Raw genomic sequence first — 23,683 nt, forward strand, 5'->3', positions numbered from 1 at the left:
GTGGCATGAAAGGGCAGTGGGGAGAGCCCTGTGAACCTTCTGGAGGGAAGTGGGGCAGGGAGAAAAGCAGGGCATCTTTGTCTTGCACGTGGCTGTGCAAATGTGACCTAGTCTGTCTGTGCTCAGGGTGCAAGTCCCAGGAGAAACGTGGCAAAAGTCACAAATATGACAACAAAGGGAACCGCTTCAAAAAGAAGCCCAAGGACGGCTCTGTGCTTCGGCGACCCCGTACTTCCAGCCAGCAGGCCACTCGGGGTGGGCACAGTGATGAGGAGGAGGAAGAAGGTGTGCCAGCCAGCTACCACACGGTGTCTTTACAGGTCAGTCAGGACGTAAGTATGGCAGCCTTTACTTCATTCCTGCCCTGCACTTGCAGCTGGGACCCTGGGTGGGGGCAGGGAAGGGCAGGGCTGAGAGGAGGTCTGAGTGGTCTGCCCAAGCCTCAAGCACCTCCCCCAGGGTTCCCTTATCCACAACCACCTGGAAGCCTTTGCTTGCTAAAATGTATGTTTAAATTAAAGTTTATTTCTTGAGTAGATAATCTGTGTACATAGTACAAAGTTCAAAAGGTACAAAAGGGTAAATTGATAAAAGTAAATTTCCATTCCATTTCTACCTCCATCCACTAACTTCCTTTCACTAGAGACATCCACATCACCAGTTTCATGTCTGTTCTTTTATATTTATTCAGTGTCTGTTTAATTCATGTAATACTGATTCTTAAAAGCCAAGCATAGTGATGCACCGCTGTTATCCCAGCGCTAGGGAGACTGAGGCAAAAATACAAGTCCAAGGCCGACCTGGACTACACAGTGAGGAGGACCCTGTCTCTTAAAAATGAAAAGAAATAAATAAATAAAGCATCTTGACTCTGAGCAGCTGTCAAAAACATTAGTATATAGTAACAGTACCAGCTATGTGTAATTTAAGAAGTACTAGAGAAACACCAGTCACCAGGACTCAAGGAACAGAAATTGCATCTAGTGGTCTCAGAGTGTGTGCGTGAAATGATTCTTACAGGTAACATTACATCTAGAAAGCTCACGGTAATTAGTGAGGATGTTCAAGACAGAAATTCAATGCCCAGGCCTGCCATGCTGGCCCCTCCCCTAGAGCACGCAGAGATGGCCATTGAGACTGGGTGTGGTGGGGCGCACCTGTAATCCCAGCACTTGGAAGGCTGTATGGGGATCACTGTGCGTCCGATCTGTGCACTGAGACCCTGGACACTGTACACCCTGTCCTAAATACAAAAAATAAATAAATAAATAAATAGGCAGACAACAATGTAAGTTTATGTTTATATCCAGATTATTGATGCTATGTGGTTTTTATTTTTTAACTTTATTTTTTTGACAGAACCAGGGATTGAACTCAGGCCCTTGCGCTTGCCAGGGAAGCGCTTATTTCACTGAGCCATCTCCCTGGCCCCGATGCTATGTGTTTTATTTGTTCTGTGTTGGTTTTACTGAGAAGTACATCACTCAGAATCTGTGACTGACCTTGCTGGGCATGGTGGTGCTCACCTGTAAGACGTCTTACACTTGGTGCCAGCAGGCAGGTCTACCAAATTTGGGAAAAGAGGATGGGAATTATGACTCCAGAGGTCCAGACAAATGCCTTGAAGGAAAAAGTGGATCAGTTGATTGCAGACAGCATGGGGAGAGACAGGACAGAAAACCTTGCCTGTGGAGACAGTGGACCATGATCTGATGCCTCTGATAACATGAACCGGTCTATTGTTCTCTTTAGGATGTCCTTAAAGTGCTGCGGAAGCCCACATTTGCATAGGAAATGCTCTGCACTCTGTGCAGGTGAAAGTCATTCTGGAAAAGCTACTGGGGATGAAGCTAACATCCTACTAACTGATGGACGGGGACTGCCAGTACAGGAGTCCATTTAAACCCAGATTGTAAAAGTAGCAGAAGCCTATCTGGGGGGGGGGGGGATGATTTTTATGCTGATTTTTTTTTTCCAGTATTGAGCTTTGAGTCCAAGGCCTCACACATTTGACAAGTGCTTTATGACTGTAGGCAGAGTTAGGACAATGAAGGTCACCCTAGTCCTCTTTTTTTAAAAACAAAAAACAAAAACAAAAAACCAGGATCTAAGTTGCTCAGGCTGGCATTGAACTTGCAGTGTCTCCCCTGTTACTTGGCTGGAGTTACTGCACAGCCGCTCACCACTACACCCAGCTGAGCTGAATTTATTGCACAAACTACAGTTGCCTTAAATAGAATGACCTTAGAAAAACAGTGAAAACTTAAAAATGTTAATCTGGTCAGACACTATCATTCGTGCAAGTCTCTGAGCTTGCTTTGTTTTTAAAATGAGGTTAATAAACTGGGCATGGTAACACTCAGCCTATAATCCCTTTAGGACAGGGTGTACAGTGTCCAGGGTCTCAGTGCACAGATCGGACGCACAGTGATCCCCATTAACAGCCTTCCAAGTGCTGGGATTACAGGTGCGCCCCACCATACCCAGTCTCAATGGCCATCTCTGCGTGCTCTAGGGGAGGGGCTAGCATGGCAGGCCCAGGGATTGAACTCCCAGCCCCTGCATCTGCCTCGGGAGGCCGAGGCAGGAGGACCACTGTAAATTTGAGACCAGGCTGGGCTACAAAGTGAGCTCAAGGCAGGCTGAACTGCGTAACTGGACCCTGACTCATAAAGGGGGAGAAAAAGGTGGGGTTTTTTTGGCAGTACCAGGGATTGAACTCAGGACATTGTACTTGCCAGGCAGGCGCTTATACCACTGAGCTATATCTCCAGCCCCAGGGGGGAAAAAAAGTTAACAAAATGAGGCTGTGTCGTCCAAAGCATGAAGTAGAACTGAACTGAAAGCCCCTTTCTCACAGTGATTGCGTGTTCAGTCCATACAGCTCCTAACCTCTCCTCTACTGTGATTTTTGACGTTGAGAAACAGCCAAGTTTGGAACAGTTGGCTTTCAAGTTGAGGAAAAGGGAATATCAACACAGTTTAACATTAAGGGAGGGGCTGGTGAGATGGCTCAGTGGTCTAAAGCGCCTACTTAGAACAAACTTAGCAATAGCACAGGGACCGCGGTTCAGTCCCCCAGCACCACATGCCAGCCAGCCCCGCCCCCTGGTGGGCTGAGCTGGTCACACACACACATACACATAAATAAAATTAAAAAAAAAAAACATTAAGGGATTCTTCATTTTCTGTAAAATACTGATATGTGTAATAAAAAATATAACATTAATTGGGGAGAAAAGGGGGGAATACAGTGTGAATTGGTGCCCAAGTCCCTTGAGGACTCAGAGACAGCGAGGGTGGGGTGGGAAGGAGCCACCAGACTCACCCCACTCTTGTCTGCCCTCTCCTGACTCCAGTTACTAGACTTGATGCACACTTTGCACACTCGGGCAGCCTCTATCTACAGCTCATGGGCAGAAGAGCAGCGCCACCTGGAGACAGGCGGCCAGAAGGTTGAAGCAGATTCACGCACCCTCTGGGCCCACTGCTGGTGCCCTTTACTGCAGGGTAAATGTGGGGAGCAGGGAGGGGAGGGAAGAGGTGGTGCTGAGCCTGGGAAGCCCAGGGCCAAATGCCTGTGGGGCCTGAACATGGTCTTGCTCTTAGGCATTGCCTGCTTGTGCTGTGATGCCCGGCGCCAGGTTCGAATGCAGGCATTAACCTACCTGCAGCGAGCACTTCTGGTACATGACCTGCAAAAACTAGATGCCCTGGAGTGGGAGTCCTGTTTTAACAAGGTAAAAGTTCACACTAGTCTTAAAGTTTAAAGCCTAGGAAAAGGCAGCCAAAGAGCCCCTAATTTCTGTATTTTGTGTATTCTTATCTGCTGTTCTGTACCCACCTCACCCAGCTCCAGCTTCCTTGAGGCAGAGCTGCCTAACCTTTCTCAGGTGACATTGGGGTTGTCTTGTTTTTGTTGTTTATTTTCTGTGTTTGTTTTTTTTAAAAAAAAAAAAAAACAGTCTCACTGTGTAGTCTAGGCTGGCCTTAAACTCATTATGTAGTCCAGGCTGGCCTCGAACTCTTAACCTCTGGAGTGCTAAGATTTCAGGCATGTACCACCACACCCAGCAACATTTGGAATTTACCTGCCAGGTGCTGTTTCCTCTGCTGACCAAACTCTTAGAAAACATCAGCCCAGCAGATGTGGGTGGAATGGAGGAGACCCGGATGAGGGCTTCCACACTGCTCTCAAAGGTACTGCTCACCACCATGTCCCCATCTCCTCTCCCCACACCTGGAGCTCCCAAGTTGGGAAGCCAGGACCTCCAGTAGGATCTAGAGATGCAGTGTATGTGCTCAGGCCACCCCGCAGTGGGGATTCAGCAGGGCTTAGGGTAATCTCTGACCTAACGTTTCCATGCAGGGTGGTATAGGCCTACCCCCCAGCCCTAGGAGGTGTGTAGAGGGTTCTTCTCTCTTTCTCTTTTTTTTTTTTTTTTTTGGTACCGAGGATTGAGCTCAGGACCTTGTGCTTGCTAGGCAGATGTTTACACTGCTGAACTATCTCCCTGGCTGTGGGGGTTCTTATACTGCCCTTGACTGAGGCTGGTGGCCATAGGTCTTCCTACAGCACCTGTCTCCGCTGCTGTCGCTGTCCACTTTTGCGGCCCTCTGGCTCACCATCCTGGACTTCATGGACAAGTACATGCACGCAGGCTCTAGCGATTTATTGGTAAAAGGTCCCATGCCCTCTTCCTCTGCTGCCTTCCAGGGAGATTTGCTATCCCCTTGGCACCTGTTCCCCTGGTGCCTCTTTCCTCTTCTCATGTCCTGTTGCCTCCTGCAGTCAGAGGCTATCCCCGAGTCACTGAAGAACATGCTCCTGGTGATGGATACAGCGGAGATTTTCCACAGTGCAGATGCTCGAGGCGGCAGCCCCTCTGCCCTCTGGGAAATAACCTGGGAGCGCATTGACTGCTTTCTGCCACACCTACGTGATGAGCTCTTCAAGCAAACTGTCATCCAAGGTATGGGGTCTGGCCCATCTTTACCAAAGAGTCCCCAAACCTGAATTCATTTTCTGTGCCTCCAATGAGTACAAAGACTGGTAGGCAACCAGGGCCCTGCCAAAAAGAAAGCACCGAGAGCCGCCCTCTGAATTCTCTGCCCACCCCAGACCCCATGCAGACGGAGCCACATAGCCCCAAACCTCTGGCCTCAACCCACCTGACTCCTGCTGCTGGTGACCCCTGGACACCTGGCCATCCTCCTCCCTCAGAGATGCCCTCTGAGCTGGGGGCTTGCGGTGAGTCCGTCCTGGGGCCTGCTCAGGAGCAGGCAGGAAACAGGAAGCAGGAGGCAGAGGGCCAGAGTGAGCTCGGGATCAGAGGAGCGCAGGGGTTGGCAGCCTGTGATGGCTAGCAGAGGCCCTAGAACAGGTGTGCCCCGCAGGGAGTCTAGTAAAGATGAGACCAAAGTTACCCTGAGCAGTGCTGCAGGAGGGAGGTGCAGGCTAGACAGAAAGCAGCTGAACCTTGAGGCGAGTCTTGAGGGGATACTCCCCATATTTTAGCCTGGGAGGGGATGGGAAGAATGGAGGGTCAGTACCAGCTCAGAAGTGTGACAGTTGTCCGGTGCCAGAAAGAGCCTGACTACAGCCACCTTTCTCTCTGCAGACCTGGAGAGCCCCAAGGGCCCCCGAGCCACCTGCAGCAGCCCCCCTGGGTCACCAGTGGCCTCAAGCCCAGCTCCAGATGGGCCTCCCCCACTGCCTCAGCCCCCACTGATCCTGCAGCCCTTGGCCTCCCCACTGCAGGTGGGTGTGCCACCCATGACACTGCCCATCATCCTCAACCCCGCACTCATTGAGGCCACCTCTCCTGTGCCCCTCTTGGCCACGCCACGCCCCACAGATCCCATACCCACCTCTGAGGTCAACTAAGATAGGCCCCTCCAAGAGCAGGACCAGTGCTTCCCGCCAGGCTGTCCCTGGTCCTCTTCAGGCCCAATCCAAACTGCTGTTGCTATCACCATCACTTGGAGATAGGAAAAGGGGATTTTTGTAGCCCTTGCTGGAACCTACTTCTGACTGCAGGATGGCCTTCCCCCTCCGGGCCCCATTCCTAAGGGGCCTACCTGAGGGGGCACTTAGGCATCACCTGTGGCCTCTGCCTCGAGGCTGGTGGCCTGCTAGCATCACTGTGTCAGCCCTGCAGTGCCCAGGTCAGGTGTGGAGAGCCCAGCCCACCCTGGCAGCTCAAGGCCATCTCCTCTGCTGCTTCTGTTAGCAATCAGCCGGTCAGTTTGGAGAGGTGACAGGCACTGTTCAGGTGACAGGTGGGGCTCAACAAGGGCTGCCCAAAGGAGCGTGTACATGTGGAAAACCATGGCAACAATGGACTTTTTACACTGTAATAAAGGTCTTAGCACCAATGCCACTGCCCTCCCTGCTTTCCTTCGTCAGCTCGTGGGATGAGCACCGCATTGCTGGGGCTCTGCAGCTTGGCAAAGTGCAGCTGAGCCTACCTGGGCCCCAGCTGGCAGGTGCCAGATCTGGACCGAGGGCACCTGCAGCACTGCTGCTGCCCCTCCTGCTGCCATGGCACTGCACCCTCAGGGGAGGTGTGTTGGGCTACGGCCGTATGTCCTGAGAGCCCCATGCCCTGAGGGTGTTGAAAAGTGGGGCAGCCTCTTGCCTTCCGCTGGAGCCTTGCTTCAGGCCTCCATTCTCATGCCATACTGCAGAGGAACAGTTTTTCCTGCCCCCACTGATGCCATCTACCCATCAGTGGGCATGAGCAGAAACTCCATCCTGCCCTCACCACTCAGGCTTTGTGGGCCCACAGGGATAGGTGCCAGAGTGGGATTCAGTTGTTTTTGTTTTTGCTTGGGACTAGGGAATGTACCCAGGGCCTCACATAAGCTATGCAAGTGTTCTACTGAGCTACATCCCCAGCCCTTTTTGTTATTTTTAGACACTGTCTTGCTAAGTTACGCAGGCTACCCTTGAACTTGCACTCCTCCTGCCTCAGCCTCCTCAGTCGCTGGGCTAACACTTGTGCACCACCATGCCTGGCCTGCTGAGCTTGGCTTGCTGTATAGTGCTGCTCACCCCTTCTGCAGGACAGAGAGTAGGGCCTGTGGTGTGACCATCTGGTCTCCCTCATAGGGGCAGGGAGCTCAGCATGACATCATTTTGCAAAATTCACCATTCCACCCACTAGAAGTTTGGATTTGCAGGTGCTTCACTTAGGTGTGGAGAGGGCAGCTCAGAAATGAGAACTGGGGCCAGGGAGATGGCTCAGTAGAATAAGCACTTGCCTGGCAAGCACTAGGGCCTGGGTTCAATCCCTGGTGCCGCCAAAAAGAAAAAAAAAAAAAAAAAAAAAGGAAATGAGAACTGCCTGCCGTGGAAAATACTAACGTCTGCCAGTCTCTCTTCTTTGCCTGGGCCAAGACCATGCCTTGTTTCCACACTAACCAAAGCTGCCCAAGCACAGCCCTGGGGATATGCCGAGGGCCATGGCTTCACAGGTGAGAGCAGAGAAACCTGGCTACGGGGCCGGCGGGCCCGCAGGACCTCGCCCAGCTGCAGTCTCTGTTCTCTGGCCAAGAGCTGCAAGCTATGCCTTTAAAACTTCTGTTTCTGTGAGGGGCAGAATGCTGGTTGTCTCACAAAGCCAAAGGCCATCCTATGAGCAAAGGACAATGACAACTCCCTTGTCCCTCACTTCACCTCACAGAAAAGGAAGCACACCAGCTATAAACGGACTCCCCACTGGGCAGCAGACACTCCCTGGGAAGCTGCTTCTGTTACATAGTGGCGGATATCCAGCACAGGCTGCTGAATGTTAGCTCCTTCAGCAAAGGCAGCTGTTGGAAAAGCAACACTCAGGCCTCAGTTCTCCTCCTCCTAGTTCTTCTCCTTCTCCTCCTTTTCCAATTCCGGGGGTCAAATCCAGGCCCTTGCCCAGTGCCTGCAATTCTAGCGCTTGAGAGGCTGAGGCAAGAGGATCCCCATGAGCTCGAGGCCAGCCTGAACTATGTAGTAAGACCCTGCCTCAAAACGAAAACGCCAGGTCCTTGAATGTGCTAGGCAGGCACTCTACCAGTGAGCATTGCGCTGTGCTCACAGCCCCTTGGGCCTTAATATTAAAACAAGGAAGAATGGCTTGGTGATATGGTAATGACAAAATCTGGGGCAATGCTGCTTTAATGAGGCTTCCACTAGAACTCCAGGAGAGCAGATTTCAGAAAGTCCAGCTGGGCATGGTGGTGCAGGACTGTGATCCCAGCACTAGTGAGGCTGAGGCAAAAGGGTCTCTGAGCTTGAGACCAGCCAAAGCTACTTAGTGAGCTCAAGCCCAGCCTGAACTGCACAGTGAGACTTTGTCACACACATACAAAAAAGCCGTGGCAAGAGAAGCCCTCCAGAACCAGATTTTCTGTAGCTTCTCATGAGAAATGGAAGGCTGAGCAGCTGAAGAAACAGGTGGTCACCTGTGAGCTAAGCTGAATAGGAACCCGTGAATCCTGGAGATGCCGGTGCCAAGTACAAGGGACTTCACTGAGCACAGATGAGATGAGGAAGGGGAATTACAGAAAAAGCCACCGAGCACACGCCCCCATGCCCCACACCTGCGCTAAGTCAGGCAGTTCTCCCAGCATGGCTTTTTTTCTTTTTTTTTTTCCATAATTTTATTGAGAAACAAATAGTGAGACAGTTTCAAATCAAATTGGTAGGACAGTTTTAATAATTAACACATTGCATACTCTCTTCCTAGTGGTTATTTGCTGTACAAGATGCAGACGTGATATCCTATTTACAAACACTATTAGAACAAATCCCTCTATTCACTAAGAGAATATAACTGTATATCTATCCTAACCATTTTGAATACACAGATACGAAATGGACATTTATCTGTATCCCCTTTTTGTTTAGTTCCGTAATTTAAATATTATAGGTGTGTTAACTCAGCAAAAATATTCTAAAAGAGTCCAGTAGTCCATAATAGTATTGAGTCTTCCGCTTGACTGGCCAGCATGGCTTTCACCTTGGCTTGGGACTCAAGAGCAAGCTCAGGGCTGACCAAATAGCTCAGCGAATTGAAGGGCCTGCCTACGCTGAGGCAAGGGCTGGGAGCTCTGTCTCCGGGCCTGCCGTGCCGGCCCCGCCCCAGGGTGCCCTGAGATGGCGATTGAGACTGGGCGTGGTGATGCGCCCCTGTAATCCCAGCTCTTGGAAGGCTGTAGACAGGAGGATCACTAGGAGGCCGATCTGTGTAGTAAGACCCTATAGACCCTGTACTAAATACAGAAAAATCTGGGTAATTGAACCATTTCGCAAGACACTGTCTCAAAAAAAGAGCAAGCTCATGGTCATCCCTCCACACCTTCACTTGGCTTCTGAAATGCCGTGGTTTTTTTTTTCTTGGTTCTCCTCCATCTCACCGTTTTTCCTTTTTTTTTTTTTTTTTTTGAGACAGGATCTCACTATATGCGGTTCAGGCTGGCCTTAAACTTACTATATCTCCAAGGTTGGCCTTAAAATCATGGTGATCTTCCCTGCCTCAGCTTCCCAAGTGCTAGGGGAACAGGTGTGCACCATAATGCCTAAGTTTTTTTTTTTTTTTTTTTTTTTTTTCTGGATTGAACCCAGGGCCCTCACTGAGCTACACCCTGGCCTTTTGTTTTTTTGGTTTTGGTACTGGGAATCAAGCTCAGGGCCTTGCACTTGCCAGGCAGGCACTTGTGCCACTGAGCTATATCCCCAGCTTTTTATTGTTATCTAATTTTGAAATACATTCATACCAAATCAAATTTCCTAGGTTGGGCTCACACCTGGAACCCTTTTGCCTCAGCCTCCCAGAGTGCTGTGCCTCTGGGTGCACACGACATGGCCAGCTGCCCTTGGGGCTGCCTCCTCTGCTGGGGTGCCCGGGGCTCCGTCCTTCCATCCTTGGTCACTGCTCTGCACGTGTGCACTGGCTGACCTCCCCTTGTACAGACCCAGATGCCAGCCACTGTGCCCAACTTCCAGCTTGTACACAGCTGACTCTCCACACTTAGCGACCCACTCTTCGCGATTCGGAGGTGCCTCCAGCATAACAGTTAAAGCAGAACCGCTGGGTGCCCCTGCAAATCTGGTCCTTCCCCCACCCTCCATCAAGGGACAGCTCTCTTCCAAGTTTCATGCTGAAAGCCACCTGTCTTTTGCCACAGTCCACATCCAAGACTCAGCAAGGCCTGATGCATCTGTCTCTGAGTCTGTCCAGGATGCAACACTCGTCATCCTCTCCCCTTGCCACCCAATTCCTAGCCACCATCTGCAGGACTGCTGCCGCCCTTCCTCATTCCACAGCGCCATCTTGTTGGGAACACATGCGAAGCTCCAGCTCTGCCCCACTCCCCGCCCCCCGCCTGCTGTGCGCACACACGCTCACACAGCCCTGCTCCATCTGCATGCTCTTCCTCTGGATACGACACAGCTCTCTCCCTCCCACTCTGCTCTCAGGTCACTGTTCAAATGTCACCTCGGCAAAGAGGCCCTCGCTAAGCTAGCCAGAAAACGTGTCACTCTGTACTCTGGCCTACTTCATGTTTTTCAGTAGCACCCAGGACCACCAACATCCATCTCTGACTTCTGTCAGCAAGCAGGGATTTTCTCTTGTAACTTGGGTCCTCCCTGTTTGCTGGCAAATAAATGGAGACATTTTCAGGCCTAGGCAGAGTCAGAAATGATTCTTAGATTGAAAAATCGTGAAGCCCAGATAAAAAAGGTTAGGGAAACTGCCATTCTACTGGTAGGCTTGGGCGAAATGTCCTGCAAGGGGCCGGCGCTGGTGGGGCAGGTGCTGTTCTCCGTATTTCATCGGAGACTTTCTGCAAGAACTTGTCTCAGTCTTCAGATGAATTATAGCTCAGATTGTGTGTCAGGATGCACATATTAGTCACTTTTTCTCATTGATGGGACAAAATACCTAATACCAAAGTTAAAGGAGGAAAGGTTTCTTCAGCTCAGTTTGTGGGAGGCTTTGGTTCATAGGCTGGCTCTAAGGCATGGTGACACACGGCAGAGGGCAGCACAGAGGAGAAAGAGGGCAGCAGGCAAGTGACCAGCAATGAGCACACCAGCCCTCTTTCTTACATTTTATCCGGACTACTTGCCCTTTGGGGTAGCACTCACACCCTTAATCCTAGCATCAAACCATGAATCAATCCCTGTATCACATGCCTGATCCCCCTGGATCCAACCACCTCTTAAAAAGTTCTTCCCATGACTGCATGAGGCTTTGGGGGAACATCTAGATACAATCCATAACAGTACGTGCTGCTGGGGATTGAACTCACAGCCTTGTGCGTGCTAGGCAAGCACTGTACCACTAAGCTACATCCTCAGCCCCAATGGCTCAAGTCCAGCCAGGCATAGTGGCACACACCTGTAATACCAACACTCCAGTACGCTGAGACAGGAACACTGCAAGTTCAGCCCCAGCTGGGGCAATTTAGTGAGACTCTGTCTCAAAAAAGTAGTAAGTAGGCATGGTGGTGCTCACCTGTAATCCCAGCTCTCCGGAGGCTGAGGCAGGAGGATTGTTGAGAGTTCAAGACCAGCCTGGGCTACCAAGTGAGCTCATGTTCACCCTGAGCTGCATAGGGAGATGCTGACAGAAGAAAGAAAGAAAGAAAGAAAGAAAGAAAGAAAGAAAGAAAGAAAGAAAGAAAGATGCCAGGCATGGTGGCTCATGCCTGTAATCCCAGCACATGGGAGGCTGAGGCAGGAGGATCGCTGCAAGTTCGAGACCAGCCTGGGCTACCAAGTGAGCTCAAGACAGCCTAAACTGCATAGTGAGACCCTGTCTCAAAAAGACAAAGACGACAATGAAGACGAAGAAGACGAAGACGAAGACGAAGACGAAGAAGAAGAAGAAGAAGAAGAAGAAGAAGAAGAAATAAGTAAAACAGTAAAACAACTGGAAATATTGCTCAGTGCAAAAGTCCTGCATTCAAAGCTCAGTTCCAGAGAGAGTAAAGAGTGGTTCGCACCCTAAAAGCTACAAAATGAGCTCGAGGCCAGCTCGAACTGCATAGTGAGACCCTGTCTCAAAAAGGCAAACAATAAATAGATAAACAAAATAAAAATAAACAACAACAAAACCTCAAAACTAACTGTATATTTGCTGCCAAGAGTAAGAGAAAGGGAAGGATAGACAGAGACCAGATCAAGAGCCCTACGAGTTCTCTCTAGTGCCAGTGCAGCTGTAACTGCATAGATAAGAAGGGGCACCTGAGGTGGTGGCGCACGCCTGGAATCCCACACTCGAGTGTCAGGAAGGACGATCACCGGGAGTTCCCCAACAGCCTGGGCTATAGAATGAGGCCCTCTCCTAAAAAAAAAAAAAAAAAAAAAAAAAATCAAATGGAAGCTGGGGAGACAAGGGGTCATGTGGGAAGCTTTTATTTAGATTTTGGATGCCTTTTCAAGTCTAACATTCCTGGCCTCTGAGGAAGATGAACGAGGCCTGAGTCTCCTAGGGAAACACCTCTCCCTCCCCCAGGAAGAATTCCAAACTCAGGTCAGCCTGAAAACTTGGCTTATTATAGACCTGACACTTAAAAAAAGAGTTTTAGACCACGGTGGTCTCTTCCTGAAGCCGAGACGAACAGAAAGGTCCGGGGTCCCATAAGGCCGCCAGATGGCGCCTAAGGACTGACCGCAAGAGCAACTTCCTCTTCCCGCAACCTTTCCGAGCAGCGGGGCCCGACTCGGGGCTGCGAGCCGCAGGCTGGGACAGGCCGGCTTCCCCCGGGGTTCTCCGACTTCGGAGGCAAGCAGACTCGAAGCGCAAATCGAGGGCAAGAAGCCGCGGGGACGCCCCGCCGGCAGTGCTAGTCCGAGCGATTCTGGGGCTGGGAGCGGCCTTAGTACGCTGTCCGGCGGAGGACTGGCCCCCAGCGCGAGCGCTTACGGAGTGCAGGACCAGGAGAGGCAGACAGCGGGCCGCGCCCACGGAGGGGCGCGCCTGGTTGGCTGCGAGAGTCCGGAGTTAGACTTTCAGCCAATGAAAAATGACACAGGGCGTGACGCGCGAAACGTCACGGGAATTCCCCCCTCCCGGGGGCGGAAAAGGGGCTTTCCCCACCCGAGCCCGGGCAACTGGCGAACTGTAGCTTTGCGTCCGCGGCGGATCCGGCGGGAAGAAGCCGGAACCAAGCCGCCGCCACGGAGAGAGGCTGGCTCCGGCCCTTGGGTGGCCGCCACGAGGGGCAGACCACGCCCTGTGTGGGTCCAAGCGCCGAGCTGGGCAGCAGCGGAGGCGCACTCCCCAAGAGCAACTCACGGCCACGTAACAGGGTCACACATCCACGCCCTCGTAAAACCCCGCGAACTGTAAGTACACCTGCCCTTAAGAGTCGCGCAGGCGCCCTGGCAGAGAGAGGTGTTCACCTGTGCATCTGCACGCACGGGCACCGGAAGGCACACGCTGTGGGCACCGAGGAGCTTCGAACTTACACCTCTAGACGCGCCTATTTGCACACGCATGACGACACCACGCACACACAGCATGCGCGGGAGTACTGGGGCCGAAACCCGTCCTCGCTGAGCAACAGGGAAGAAATCCTGTACGCCAGTGAGGGACGCTCAAAGTACTGCACAAAGCTGGGGGCAGGAGGTTCCACCTCCCCTCCGCTCAAGGTGCAAGGTTCGGCTTGCAAGTCCAGCAGCCAAGAACCCGGCCTCAGCAGCAGACGCCTCCACAACACACACCCCGGCCTAAGGTGCAGAACCCCGGGCCCCCCACTGGGAAGCGCCCCCCACACACCGCCTACGGACCGGACCGTTCGAAGAGGCGGCTTTCCGATGGCAGGAATGTCCCCCCAAAAGCCCCGGAGGTGAATCAGCCGTGGCCTCCCTCTTGGCAGAAAATCCCATGGTTGCTCCAGGCTGGTGGAGTGCGAGCAGCGGCCCGGTCCCGGACTCTGAGCTGCCCGGGTGGCACAAGACATGTCCAGGGTGCCCGTCTCGTCCCTCCTGCCGGGGGACCTCACGGGCTCCGGGCTCCGGCCCCCCAGTCCCCCAAACCCTCGGTCTCCCGGCCCCTCCGCCTTCTGCCTGCCAGACAGGCCGTAGACCCCTGCCCCTCCCGCCGCGGGGGCGGGGCCGATAGCGTCACTTCCAGGCCCGCCCTCCAGCCCCGCCCCCCTGGTATTTTCGGGACTTTCCTAAACTGCTCTAACTTTCTGCCCCTTCCCCAACCCGGCCCAGCTTCGCCGGATCTCACTCGCCACACCCGGACTGGCGGCTGGAGGAGATCGGACCCTCCCCCACATCGCCCCCCCTCCTGCCCACCCCTGTCCTGCTCTGTCCCCATCCCGTGCCGTTCCTCCTCACTATAGGCCGGTGTCCTAAAACTCAAGTAGAACCGGGGCCGAAGCCACGACAGCCGGGCCTAACTCAGAGATATGGACAGTTGCTACGACCCAGTGAGTCATGCTGCCGGCCCTGAAGGTGGCTGGTGCCCCTATGTCTGTCTGTCTGTCCGCTCCCTCACTCCTGTATGTTCTCAGCCGTCTCAAGCCTGCCTCTTTGTCCATCTGTGCCAACTCCTTCCTGAAGGAACTTTCCTAGGGCCCAAGGAAGGGGGGAGCGCTCACCGACAGGTCGGAGCTGGGGGGCTCTGGGACTCAGGGTCAGACACCACCTGCACCTCTCTCCAAATCAGGGCCTGGATGGCCTCACTGAATATGACGATTTCAAATTCAGCCCCTCCATTGTGGAACCCAAGGAGCCAGCCCTAGAGACAGGTCTGTATGTCCTCTAAGCTCCCCTTGTCCTGGAGGGTGGAGGGAGAGCTCATGTCCTCTGGTCTGAGGCCCTGCCTCAGCAAGGCTCCTCTGTCCCCCAGCTGATGGCCCCTACCTGGTGATTGTAGAGCAACCTAAACAGGTAAGCTGAAGGGGCAGTGTGGCACGGTGTCAGCTTGCGGGGCAGGAGACATAGCTGCAGCTGGTGGCCATGGGGCCAGGGGTCTGTACCCAGAAGACCACTGTAGTGTGGATGGCTGGTTGCTGCTGATCACAGTGGGGTGGCTGTGGTTCAGGGAAGATGCTTTTGGTCACTGTGGACCCTGCTGGCCATAGTGTGGCTGCCTTGGGCAGTCTTACCTGATCACAATGTCACTCTACCCTGGTCCTTCAGCGAGGCTTCCGATTTCGGTATGGTTGTGAAGGTCCCTCCCATGGAGGCCTGCCGGGCGCCTCCAGTGAGAAGGGCCGGAAGACCTATCCCACTGTTAAGGTGAGCCAGGATGGGACCAGAGGGTGGGCAAGGGGGCAGCATGGACAGGGCCACCACTCACAGCCCCTGTTCCTCTCAGATCTGTAACTACGAGGGACCAGCCAAGATTGAGGTGGACTTGGTGACACACAGTGACCCGCCGCGTGCTCACGCCCACAGCCTCGTGGGCAAGCAGTGCTCAGAGCTGGGGGTCTGCGCTGTGTCTGTGGGCCCCAAGGACATGACTGCGCAGTAGGTGTCCCCAGCCCTGACCCCACTGGGATGTCCCCTCATTACTTGCTAGCTCTAGGCCCAGCTCTTGAGCTCCACAGGTGACACAGGCTCAGGTGGGCCCCAGGAGCTCAGAGCCATGTATAATGACCTAGAGCAGCTTCCTTGAGGAAGTAGGACTGGCCGCAGGGAGGCAGCCTCAGGAGGAAAGGACTGCCTGGGATAGGCTCAGACTCCTCCCCTTTCAGGTTTAACAACCTGGGTGTCCTGCATGTGACCAAGAAGAACATGATGGAGATTATGATGCAGAAACTTCAGAGGCAGCGGCTCCGCTCCAGGCCCCAGGGCCTGACAGGTACTGAGAGAGGAGCCGGGAGGGACCTGCACAGGGAGGAACTGGATGGAGGAGGCACCCAGGGCTCACTGTCTGCTTGATGCCCAGAGGCCGAGCGGCGGGAGCTGGAGCAGGAGGCCAAGGAGCTCAAAAAGGTGATGGACCTCAGCATCGTGCGGCTGCGCTTCTCGGCCTTCCTCCGGGCCAGCGACGGCTCCTTCTCTCTGCCCCTGAAGCCAGTTATCTCCCAGCCCATCCACGACAGCAGTGAGTATCCAGACCCCCTGGGGGCCAGAGAGAGCTTGAGGGGAACTCTCAAGTTGTGGGGTACGCTGAGCCTGGGTTTGACCCTGCCCTGCCCTGTGACCTGCCATGGCGCCTAGCAGGTCATTTCTCCCCTGGAGTGTAGCTTCTGTTCTTGGCAAAGGAGGACACTAGCGTTCTGGCGCTCCTGGGTGGCTCCATCCCCGTAGCCACGGCGTTGTATCATCTTAGCGAAGCTCTTTCCCACTCCAGAGTCTCCTGGGGCTTCCAACCTGAAGATTTCTCGAATGGACAAGACAGCAGGTTCAGTGCGGGGTGGAGATGAAGTCTACCTGCTTTGTGACAAGGTGCAGAAAGGTGAGGCTGGAGCCCAGGCTGGGGCCGGGGTGCTGGGGTAAGTCCCAGGGCCAGGGAGGCTCCAGGACGCACGTGGCAACCTTTACTGCTTCCCCACAGATGACATTGAAGTTCGGTTCTATGAGGATGACGAGAATGGGTGGCAGGCCTTTGGGGACTTCTCTCCCACGGACGTCCACAAGCAGGTACTCAGGGGCCCCGCCAGGCAGGGCGCTGAGGTAGGCAGTGGCTTCCCTGACGCCCCGTGTGAACCCCCAGTATGCCATCGTGTTCCGGACACCCCCCTACCACAAGATGAAGATCGAGCGGCCTGTGACAGTGTTCCTGCAGCTGAAGCGCAAGCGCGGAGGCGATGTCTCAGACTCGAAGCAGTTCACCTACTACCCTTTGGTGGAAGGTGCGCCGCGCCTGAGGCCGGGCTGGGTTCTGGAAGGTGCCAGAAGCAGGCTGCGGCCTGGTGGGGCGAGCCCGGCGCCAGGACCCCTGCATTAGGGTTCTCACAGCCCGTCTCCCTCGCCCAGACAAGGAGGAGGTGCAGCGGAAGCGGAGAAAGGCCTTGCCCACCTTGTCCCAGACCTTCGGGGGTGGCTCTCACATGGGCGGCGGCGCTGGGGGCTCAGCCGGGGGCTACGGAGGAGCTGGCGGAGGAGGTGAGGGGCGCTGGGCCCGGGGGACGGAGGAGGTGGGGCGCCGGGAAGGAAGCGTTGTGAGCACAGCCTGCCCCCACAGGTGGCGGCCTTGGCTTCTTTCCCTCCTCCCTGGCCTACAGCCCCTATGCGGCAGGCGCGGCCCCGACGGGATGCTACCCCGGCGGCGGCGGCGCGCAGATGGCAGACGCCGGGGACGTCGGGGCGGCCGCGATCCAGCAGCAGGAGCCTCCTGCTGCACCGTCGCCCTCGCCCTCGGAGCGGGATTACGGCGCGCGCCTGCTGGGCCTGGCGCGGCGCGAGGCGCGTGCACTGCTGGACTACGGCGTCACGGCCGATCTGCGCACTCTACTCGCGGGACAGCGCCACCTGCTGACGGCGCGGGACGAGAACGGGGACACGTAGGCCCGGCCGCCCCGCGAGCGATAGGCGGGAGGAGGGCGCCCCGGGCCCAAGGCCAGTCTACTGGTTCAGTCGAGCACAGGGTCTCTACGCTCCGGACGTTGGCTTTGCCAGCCTGGAGAGGGGCAAGGTGCTAGCAGCGATCCGCCCACAAAGCCACAGGGAAGGGCTCTGGCCCGGCGGTGCCACTGGAGACAATTTGGGCTCCAAGGGCCGCAGATAGTGCGAGCTGCTGGGCTGAAAGGCCGGTCTCCTCCCCAACCCAGACCCCTGCATCTGGCCATCATCCACGGGCAGACCGCAGTCATTGAGCAGATGGCGCACATTATCTACCATGCGCAGCATCTCGAGGTAGCCAACCTCACCAACCACCTGCACCAGGTGAGGGGCACACCCCAGGGGGAGGGGATGGCAGACAAGTGAATCTGAGCTGGGGTGTGGAGAGCTCACCTCACTCCCTCCTCAGACGCCCCTGCACCTGGCGGTGATCACGGGACAGACCCGGGTGGTGAGCTTCTTGCTGCAGGTGGGGGCCGACCCAGCTCGCTTGGACCGGCATGGAGACTCAGCTGTGCACCTGGCGCTGCGGGCAGGTGTGGGGGCCCCAGATCTGCTGCGAGCACTGCTGCAGAGTGGGGCTCCAGCCATGCCCCAGCTATTGCACATGCCGGACTTTGAGGGTAAGGGCCCACCTCTCGGGACCCCAGTGTGGGGAGGGCACTGTGCCTGGACCTGAGGGGCAGAAGTGGATGGATCAGGGCTGCATGGGGCCACAGTGGTAGGCTGAGTGTCCTTTGCCCCTAGGGCTCTACCCAGTGCACCTGGCAGTTCGCGCCCGAAGCCCTGAGTGCCTGGACCTGCTGGTGGACAGTGGCGCCGAAGTGGAAGCGGCAGAGCGGCAGGGTGGCCGAACAGCCCTGCATCTAGCCACAGAGATGGAGGAGCTGGGCTTGGTCACCCATCTGGTCACCAAGGTAGGAAAGAGAATGGGGGAGGGTTGGGGCCAGGGTGTGGAAGGAGGCTAGCATCACCACTGCCTTGCACCCCACAGCTGCATGCCAACGTGAATGCCCGAACCTTTGCTGGAAACACACCCCTCCACCTGGCAGCTGGATTGGGCTCCCCGACTCTCACCCGCCTCCTCCTCAAGGCTGGTCAGTCTCATCTGTACAGGCATTTAGGCAGCATTTAGGGCAAAGGGGTGCTGCCCAGGCCCCCACTGCAGCCTTAACATGGGCCCCACTGCCCTGCCCCAGGTGCTGATATCCACGCAGAAAACGAGGAGCCCCTGTGCCCACTGCCCTCACCCCCCACCTCGGGGAGTGACTCGGACTCTGAGGGGCCTGAAAGGGACAGCAGAGGCAGCTTCCGGGGCCACACGCCACTTGACCTCACTCGAAGCACTAAGGTGAGGCCAGCCTGACACGGGGGCACCTTCTGGTTTTGGGGGTGGGGCCAGCATGTGTGTCTAAGGACTGGCACGGAAGATAATCAAGCTGCCTCTCCAGGTGAAGACCTTGCTGCTCAATGCAGCGCAGAACTCCATGGAGCCCCCGCTCACCCCACCCAGCCCTGCAGGTGAGGTCTGCCCAGATCCCTGACCCCTCCTTACAGAGGCTTCTCTGCCACCCCAGTGGCCTCTAAGGTCACCAGGAAGCAAGCCAGTAGCCAGAGGCAACTCATATCTGTGTGTAATCTCAGGACCAGGGCTGTCCCTGGGTGAGACGACTCTGCAGAACTTGGAGCACCTGCTAGATGGACCAGAAGCCCAGGGCAGTTGGGCAGAGCTGGCTGAGCGGCTAGGGCTGCGCAGCCTGGTGGACACATACCGGAAGACGCCCTCACCCAGCGGCAGCCTCCTGCGCAGCTACAAGGTGGGGCCCATGGCCGTGTCCTACCCCGGCCCCCAGCCACCTGCCTGCCGCCTCCCGGGTCCCTGGGCTCCCAAACGCTCTCCCTAACCCCTACTTGAACCTCCCTCTTCTTCTTCTCAGCTGGCTGGCGGGGACCTGGCAGGTCTGCTGGACGCACTATCTGACATGGGTCTAGATGAGGGGGTGAGACTGCTGAGAGGTCCTGAGACCCGAGACAAACTGCCCAGCACAGGTACACGAGGCACCCGGGAAGGTGGCCCCGGGCCAGAGGGTTGGGGGCCAGCAGCCCTGATGTTCCTTGTGCCTTCCGTGTGCCCCTCAGCTGAAGTGAAGGAAGACAGTGCCTATGGAAGCCAGTCCGTGGAGCAGGAGGCAGAGACACTGGGCCCACTCCCAGAGCCCCCCGGAGGCTTCTGCCATGGGCACCCCCAACCACAGGTGCACTGAACTGTGTCCCCTCAGCCCTCCTCCTGGACCTCTCTGTACAGCACCCTCACCCCCTCTGAGTTTTATTTAACACCCATTGCCCACATCTCATTGGGGGCAAATAAAGGATTCTTTTAAAGAGGAGGACCCTTGATAACTTCTGGCCACCCCCAGTGTGACTCCTGTCCCTATCCTGGCCCCAAGCATCAAGAAGAGGAGCAGGAAGCCCAGCCAGCAATTCAGAGCAGTTTTAATGGGGTAGAGAATGTACAAAGGACGGCCCAGGGAGGGAGAGGAGCAGGCCGCTGCTGACCTGTGCATGACACCCCTCCCACCTCCAGGAACAGACAGGGATCCCTGGGGAGAACAGAAACCAGCTCAGCCCAGCTCCTGGCCTCTGCCGGAGCCAGGCCCCAGGACAGAGTTGCTGGTATGGGGTGGATGGTCCCAGCAGGAAGCAGAAATGTCATCAGGCCTTCCCCCACAAAAAAAAAAAAAAAACCTGCATCAAAATTTTGGGCATTTGGCCCTCCCACCCCGCCCCCCTGTAGGAAAAAGTGCAAACATTATCACAAAAGGGGTCTCAGGGGGCCTCGCCCTAGGCTCCTGAAGCTGCACCTGCCCCGCTTGCCCCGGACCCCGCGTCCGGCGCGGTCGGGCCCTGCTGGGAGCCCTCTGTGTGGCCCGAGGCTGGCCGGGCTCAGGCAGGGCCTGTCACCATGCAGGTATCCACAGGCACCCCCACCATACTGCCTCGCCCAGCTCAGGGCTTCCGGGGTGCACTGCCTGCTCCAGACCGTGAAGCTGAGCCAGGGTGCTGGGCCCGAGGCTGCCCTGTAGGATCAGGCTGCAGGGAAGGGCTGGAGGGAGGCAGAGGGCGGTCATCCTCGGGGTTCCCGGCCTGGGCCAGTGCTGCTTCTATGGCATCCAGCTCCTCGCTGGCCGCCTTCAGCTTGACCCGAAGCAGCGCTGCATAGGTGCTGTAGCGAGATTTCTAAGGCAGAGGGCAAGGACGTGGGGCCCAGATGTAACAAGGCCTCCTCACCTCTACAAGCCCTTCGCTGCTGACAACCCCAACAGGCCACAGCCCTCTCTGAGCTCCTGCACTACCACGGCGGGGCTAGTGAGCATCCCTGGAGCTATGTCCAGAGCTGGGAAACTTGGCACTTTACCGACATTGCTTCCCAAACCCCAGTGTGGCCGGGCTGGGTGCAGGCCAACCTTGTTCCCAGCAGAGAAAACCGAGATTCACAGGAAAGTACCCTGCCTGAGGTCACCCACTCTTCCACGCTGTCGGAGGCCAGCCAGAGCCCACTGACAGACGCGGGTGCCAGGCAGGGAGCTCACCTCAAACTCCAGGTAGGCCTCCTTCTGCCGCTGCTCGTCCGCCTCCTTGCCACGGGCCTTCTTCCCCTGCTGCGTGGCCCGGTGTTCACGCAGCTCACTGGCCATGGCCTTCAGCTTGGCCTCGTGGGTCCGCACCTGCTCTTCCTGGCAGCCGGGGAGCACAGTCAGGGGCACAGTGGTCATGCAGCGCTCCCCACCGGTGCCTTGGCTGGGTTCCGGCTGGCCCTGGGCCTGCTCAGCTGTGGCCATGCGGTGGTCTTCAAGCCAGTGGTGTGACCCCGCTAGACCCGGGAAGCAGGGCTACCTGGGAGAGGCGCGTCGCAGCGCTGGGCAGCAGAGGGCGGCTGAACTTCTTCTGGGAGCTGACGGCCGCTGGAAACGGGGGTGCAGAGAGCATGGCGGCCACCACGTTGATGCGTGTGATCCACGACTGCATCTGCTCCAGGCTCCTGCGGAGACGAGACAGGGCTGGCCCTGGCTCAGAAGGCAGCCAGAGGAGGGCAGAGGCAACCCAATGGCACAGGAGGGGGCGGGGCCGGTGTCCCTGGGTGCGGCCCGGCAGGGGGAGCAGGACGCTCACGGAGCCTGGAAGAGGAAGACGCGCCAGTCGGCCGTGCGCAGGTAGAAGACGTGCGGCCGCTTGCTGTAGTCACTGGCGCGGGTGGCCAGGGCGTGGTGGATGCTGATGGCATTCTTGAGCTCCGTCTCAGACAGCGCCTTCCCGGGCTGGTACTCCTCCTGCGGGCGGGTGGGCCCAACTGTGGTCCCGGCCTAGCTGGCCCCCCACATCACTGCTCCCTCGCCCGTGCCACTGCGGCCCACCCGCGGCAGGGCACCCCGCACCTTCTGCAGGTACAGCACCATGCCCTTGAGGATGCCGTGGAAGCTCTTCCAGCCCCGCTTGCCCCGAGGCGCTGGGAAGGAAAGGCAGGTCAGGGGGGCCGCGGCAGGCCCACCCCCACCCGCCCGTTCCCGCCGCGCACGTACTCTTCCGGCAGTCGGGGTCTGCGTGCACCTTGCGCACCAGGGACCCGTGCTTGTATACGGCGGCCCCAGGCTCGGGAGTCAGGTCCAGGAAAGGGCTGGAGCCGCTGCCACTGCCCCCGCCGACCCGCTTGATGACCTTGGGGTTAGGGTCGGCCAATTCAGACAGAGAGCGCCTCAGCTCCTCCTCGTCTCTGTAGGGGTGAGGGCCGCAGAGGGGCTGACCAGGAAGCCCCAGCCCTGGCTCGGTGGGGTCTCTGAGCAGGGCTTCCTCAAGAGTAGAGTTCCTGCTCCGCCCTCCCGCCCGTCCCCCCATATCCATCATTCCCTTTCTGTTTCTGCACACCCCCCCCCCAACTCTCACACCCTTCTCTACCAGGACAGACGTTTGACTCAGCTGTTTCAAACACATTTTGCACTAGGCTTTGCTCATAGTTTGTTGGCTAAATGGGTGCAGAAGGAAGAGATGGCTTCCTAAAGCCCCAGCCCAGCATGTGGGTGAACACTGCCAGATATACTCAGGTAAGTAAGCAGATTCTAATTTGTCCCTCCCTCGCTCAAGAACCTACTGTAGCTCCCTATTGTCTCCCACGTGGAAGCTACACCTCCTCAGTTGGCCACCATTCACTCCAGCCAGGCCAACCTCCTGTGGCCTCCTCATTCCACACTCATCTCAAACAGACCTTTGTCTCCCAAATGCCTTCCTTTTTTTTTTTTTTTTTTTAACCTCTCCAAATGCTTTCCCTCCTTCCAGACCTAAGCCCCAGTTCTCCAAAAAGCCTTCCCTGGCTGGGTATACAGGCGCACATTTGTGACCCCAGCACACAGGTGGCTGAGACAGGATTGTTGTGATTTCAAGACCAACCTGGGCTACAAAGTGAGCTTAAGGCCAGCCTGAGCTGCATGTGAGACCCTGTCTCAAGAAAGAAAGAAGGGAGAGAGAGAGAGAGAGAGAGAAGAGAGAGAGAGAGAGAGAGAGAGAGAGACAGAGAGACAGAGAGAGACAGAGAGAGACAGAGAGAGACAGAGAGAGAGAGAAAGAGAGCCTGCCTTCCCTGGTCTCTGCTCAGGACTGGGGAGCTCCCTGCTAACCTAAGTCACTGACCATGTTAGTGAGTAGGCTCTAACCTCAGACTGGACCCATGACCAAAGCTGGCCCTTCTCCCTCATACTGCACTGTTACTTTGAGTCTCTATTTCTACTTGTGGCTGCTTGTCTGTCCGGGGGCCACAAGGGTCCCTAAACTCGAGGGTCCCTGCACTGCTGGCGTGTGCACCCCTCCAGAGATGCCTGCTTTCCCTCTGCTGCCAGGGAACTGCCCTTTCGCCAGCACCTTCCTCCCGTGCGAGCTCACTTGTCATAACAGCCGGGCTAGAGGCAAGACAGACCTGCTTCCAGGCCTGTGTGTCCAAAGAAGGAAGTGAGGGCGCCTCTGCACTCGCACCCCCCCCAACCTAGGGCCCCAGGACTCACACAGCCCACTGAAGTGAGGGAGCCTTCGCAGCTCGCACCCCAACCTAGGGTCCCAGGACTCACATGGCCCACTGAAGTGAGGGCGCCTCTGCACCCGCACCCCCCCAACCTAGGGCCC

The 23,683-nt window shown here is 56.3% G+C and overlaps 3 protein-coding genes across 10 annotated transcripts in view; 2 read left to right on the top strand and 1 right to left on the bottom strand.

The window, feature by feature from the left end:
* Gbf1 (golgi brefeldin A resistant guanine nucleotide exchange factor 1) overlaps positions 1-6,378 on the top strand; it is a 152,289-nt gene extending 145,911 nt beyond the window's left edge. For 3 of the 5 annotated variants that reach the window (XM_023715644.1, XM_004631470.2, XM_023715645.1), the window contains 8 exons: positions 127-332; positions 3,360-3,510; positions 3,610-3,740; positions 4,099-4,200; positions 4,565-4,678; positions 4,793-4,973; positions 5,123-5,251; positions 5,622-6,378. In XM_023715644.1, the coding sequence (XP_023571412.1) occupies positions 127-332; positions 3,360-3,510; positions 3,610-3,740; positions 4,099-4,200; positions 4,565-4,678; positions 4,793-4,973; positions 5,123-5,251; positions 5,622-5,887 (1,280 nt within the window). In that variant the 3' untranslated portion in view covers positions 5,888-6,378. The remainder of the gene's footprint in view (positions 1-126; positions 333-3,359; positions 3,511-3,609; positions 3,741-4,098; positions 4,201-4,564; positions 4,679-4,792; positions 4,974-5,122; positions 5,252-5,621) is intronic. The other 2 variants (XM_023715646.1, XM_004631471.2) reach the window with 1 other exon arrangement.
* A 6,714-nt stretch (positions 6,379-13,092) lies between these two features.
* On the top strand, positions 13,093-19,903 carry Nfkb2 (nuclear factor kappa B subunit 2). Of its 4 annotated transcripts, none has more exons than XM_023715615.1 (22): positions 13,094-13,339; positions 14,347-14,433; positions 14,673-14,754; positions 14,856-14,896; positions 15,149-15,247; positions 15,327-15,478; positions 15,706-15,812; positions 15,900-16,058; positions 16,308-16,412; positions 16,512-16,597; positions 16,671-16,809; positions 16,934-17,062; positions 17,142-17,460; positions 17,728-17,842; positions 17,928-18,141; positions 18,266-18,435; positions 18,513-18,615; positions 18,718-18,869; positions 18,970-19,039; positions 19,163-19,335; positions 19,456-19,567; positions 19,658-19,903. In XM_023715615.1, the coding sequence occupies exons 2-22, from the start codon at positions 14,413-14,415 to the stop codon at positions 19,780-19,782; spliced, it is 2,673 nt and encodes an 890-aa protein (XP_023571383.1). In that variant the 5' UTR covers positions 13,094-13,339; positions 14,347-14,412; the 3' UTR covers positions 19,783-19,903. The 4 variants fall into 4 exon arrangements, with proteins under 4 accessions (XP_023571385.1, XP_023571383.1, XP_023571384.1 ...); XM_023715616.1 differs by lacking the exon at positions 13,094-13,339 and adding an exon at positions 13,430-13,728; XM_023715617.1 differs by lacking the exon at positions 16,934-17,062 and having other exon boundaries at positions 13,093-13,339.
* Positions 19,904-20,289: 386 nt separating this feature from the next.
* Psd (pleckstrin and Sec7 domain containing) overlaps positions 20,290-23,683 on the bottom strand; it is a 14,778-nt gene continuing 11,384 nt past the window's right edge. The window contains exons 12-17 of the mRNA XM_023715593.1: positions 22,096-22,286; positions 21,952-22,022; positions 21,689-21,846; positions 21,413-21,557; positions 21,109-21,252; positions 20,290-20,755 (exon numbers count right to left, since the gene is read on the bottom strand). Of these exons, the coding sequence (XP_023571361.1) occupies positions 20,525-20,755; positions 21,109-21,252; positions 21,413-21,557; positions 21,689-21,846; positions 21,952-22,022; positions 22,096-22,286 (940 nt within the window). The 3' untranslated portion in view covers positions 20,290-20,524. The remainder of the gene's footprint in view (positions 20,756-21,108; positions 21,253-21,412; positions 21,558-21,688; positions 21,847-21,951; positions 22,023-22,095; positions 22,287-23,683) is intronic.

Source organism: Octodon degus, unplaced genomic scaffold (assembly GCF_000260255.1).
Source record: "Octodon degus isolate 3935 unplaced genomic scaffold, OctDeg1.0 scaffold00042, whole genome shotgun sequence".
NCBI lineage: Eukaryota > Metazoa > Chordata > Mammalia > Rodentia > Octodontidae > Octodon > Octodon degus.